The sequence below is a fragment of the Austrofundulus limnaeus genome, unplaced genomic scaffold, assembly GCF_001266775.1.
Source record: "Austrofundulus limnaeus strain Quisiro unplaced genomic scaffold, Austrofundulus_limnaeus-1.0 Scaffold492, whole genome shotgun sequence".
Classification (NCBI taxonomy): domain Eukaryota; kingdom Metazoa; phylum Chordata; class Actinopteri; order Cyprinodontiformes; family Rivulidae; genus Austrofundulus; species Austrofundulus limnaeus.
Genome location: NW_013952894.1, coordinates 327,152 through 328,686, shown reverse-complemented (window position 1 = coordinate 328,686; position 1,535 = coordinate 327,152). Strand labels below are relative to the sequence as shown.

Genomic DNA, 1,535 nt, shown 5'->3' with positions numbered 1-1,535 from the left:
GACCTGTCTTTACGTGACTATTTTTGTTTACGATGCTCAATCATTACATTAGTGTCTGTCTTTAGCGAGTCTACATCATAATTTCTGAATTTATATGCAGTCTAACTAGCCAACAATCCAATAAAGTCCATATTTACATGTTTAATATCAGTAAATAATATATTTGACAACAGATAAAATCGATTTTAAATAAGGTTAAACATGAACATTGAAGCTATTTAATGTTAGCATACAGGTTTTACAATTAAAATAATTAATTTTGGTTAAATATGTGTAATATTTACCTGTGAACTGTAACCCTTTTATCTTTTGTAAACGTGTTGTAACAATCTATGTAGTTTATAGCAAAGTATTTGAACCATTTGCACATTTATAAAGCGTTTGTTTGCACCGTTCTGCTCATTGATTTCAATGGTTAGCGTTAGCATTAGCTGAATGCATAAAAGGCCTCCTTGCGAAGCCACGCCCAGGTCACATGACGCCCAATCCAGTGATATACTGTATATCAATGCTCCAGACAAGAAGAAAAAAGGAGCAGAAATGTAAAGACAGACGCAGTGCAGAGACACTGGAGTCTGCATCAACAAACAGAACCAGGTAAACTCTCAGACCTCACAGCTGGAAGACCTGGACTTGTTTACCTGCTGCAATATTTAGACATGCTGCCTTGACCAGAAGCTTCACTGAACTACAGCTCAGCTCAGTTATGGCAGAAATGTTCACAGAGACTGAAAGAGTCAGATGTCAGGAGGACTGGGAGAGAGAAGTACGACTTCTGAGACATTTCTCATCTTATAGCAGGCTGTGGTTTAAAACAAACATAAAAAGGGCAGGTTTTTAAAAAATGTGTTAATCCCAGTTTTTAATTGGAATTTACAATTTAAAAAGAGGATCCTGAAGTTTCAGAAAAACTTCARCTCCACACCTTACTCACAGAGTCACATTTACATTCTGCATGTCCCTCAGCTTCCTGTCAGTTAGTGTTCAGGAGATCTATGCAAGATTTTGTATTTGAAGAAGCTTTCTTTGATATTCTTAACCTTGGAAATGAGAGCAAAACCCAAACTGAGACAGATGAGATGACTCAACTCACTCAAAGTAGCAGAAGGTGGGGTATCCTTTGACACTGAACTCCTGCTTGAGGCCGTCAAACTCAGCCGGGTGCACATTCATCCCCGCCAAGATCTGAAGGAAAGAAAGAAGGAAAAAAAAGGGGAAATATATCATAGGTTGTGAGAGAGGTGACGACAAGTGACAGAAGAAAGAAATGTCTTCAATAATCAAAACAGGTAGGTCATCATCAGAGGGCCTCAAAATCAAAAGTACAAAAACCTGTTGTGTAAAACAAACTTTTCATTAATATTTTCTATTCAAATACAATCAGCAGAGTCTCTGTAGTTTCATATAAACTGGATCATCTGTGATTTAATCCAAGACTTTCTAAGTCTGTTATTGGGCCTCAAGCTGCTCCTGATGCTTTCATCTGTGTGTGTGTGTGTGTGTGTGTGTGTGTGTGTGTGTGTGTGTGTGTGTGT

The 1,535-nt window shown here is 37.8% G+C and overlaps 1 protein-coding gene across 1 annotated transcript in view; it reads right to left on the bottom strand.

Annotated features, from left to right (window-relative positions):
* Window positions 1-1,535, bottom strand: part of pdia5 (protein disulfide isomerase family A, member 5) — a 127,530-nt gene that overhangs the window by 65,450 nt on the left and 60,545 nt on the right. Inside the window, exon 9 of the mRNA XM_014025702.1 lies at window positions 1,094-1,185. Coding sequence (XP_013881156.1) covers window positions 1,094-1,185 — 92 coding nt within the window. The remainder of the gene's footprint in view (window positions 1-1,093; window positions 1,186-1,535) is intronic.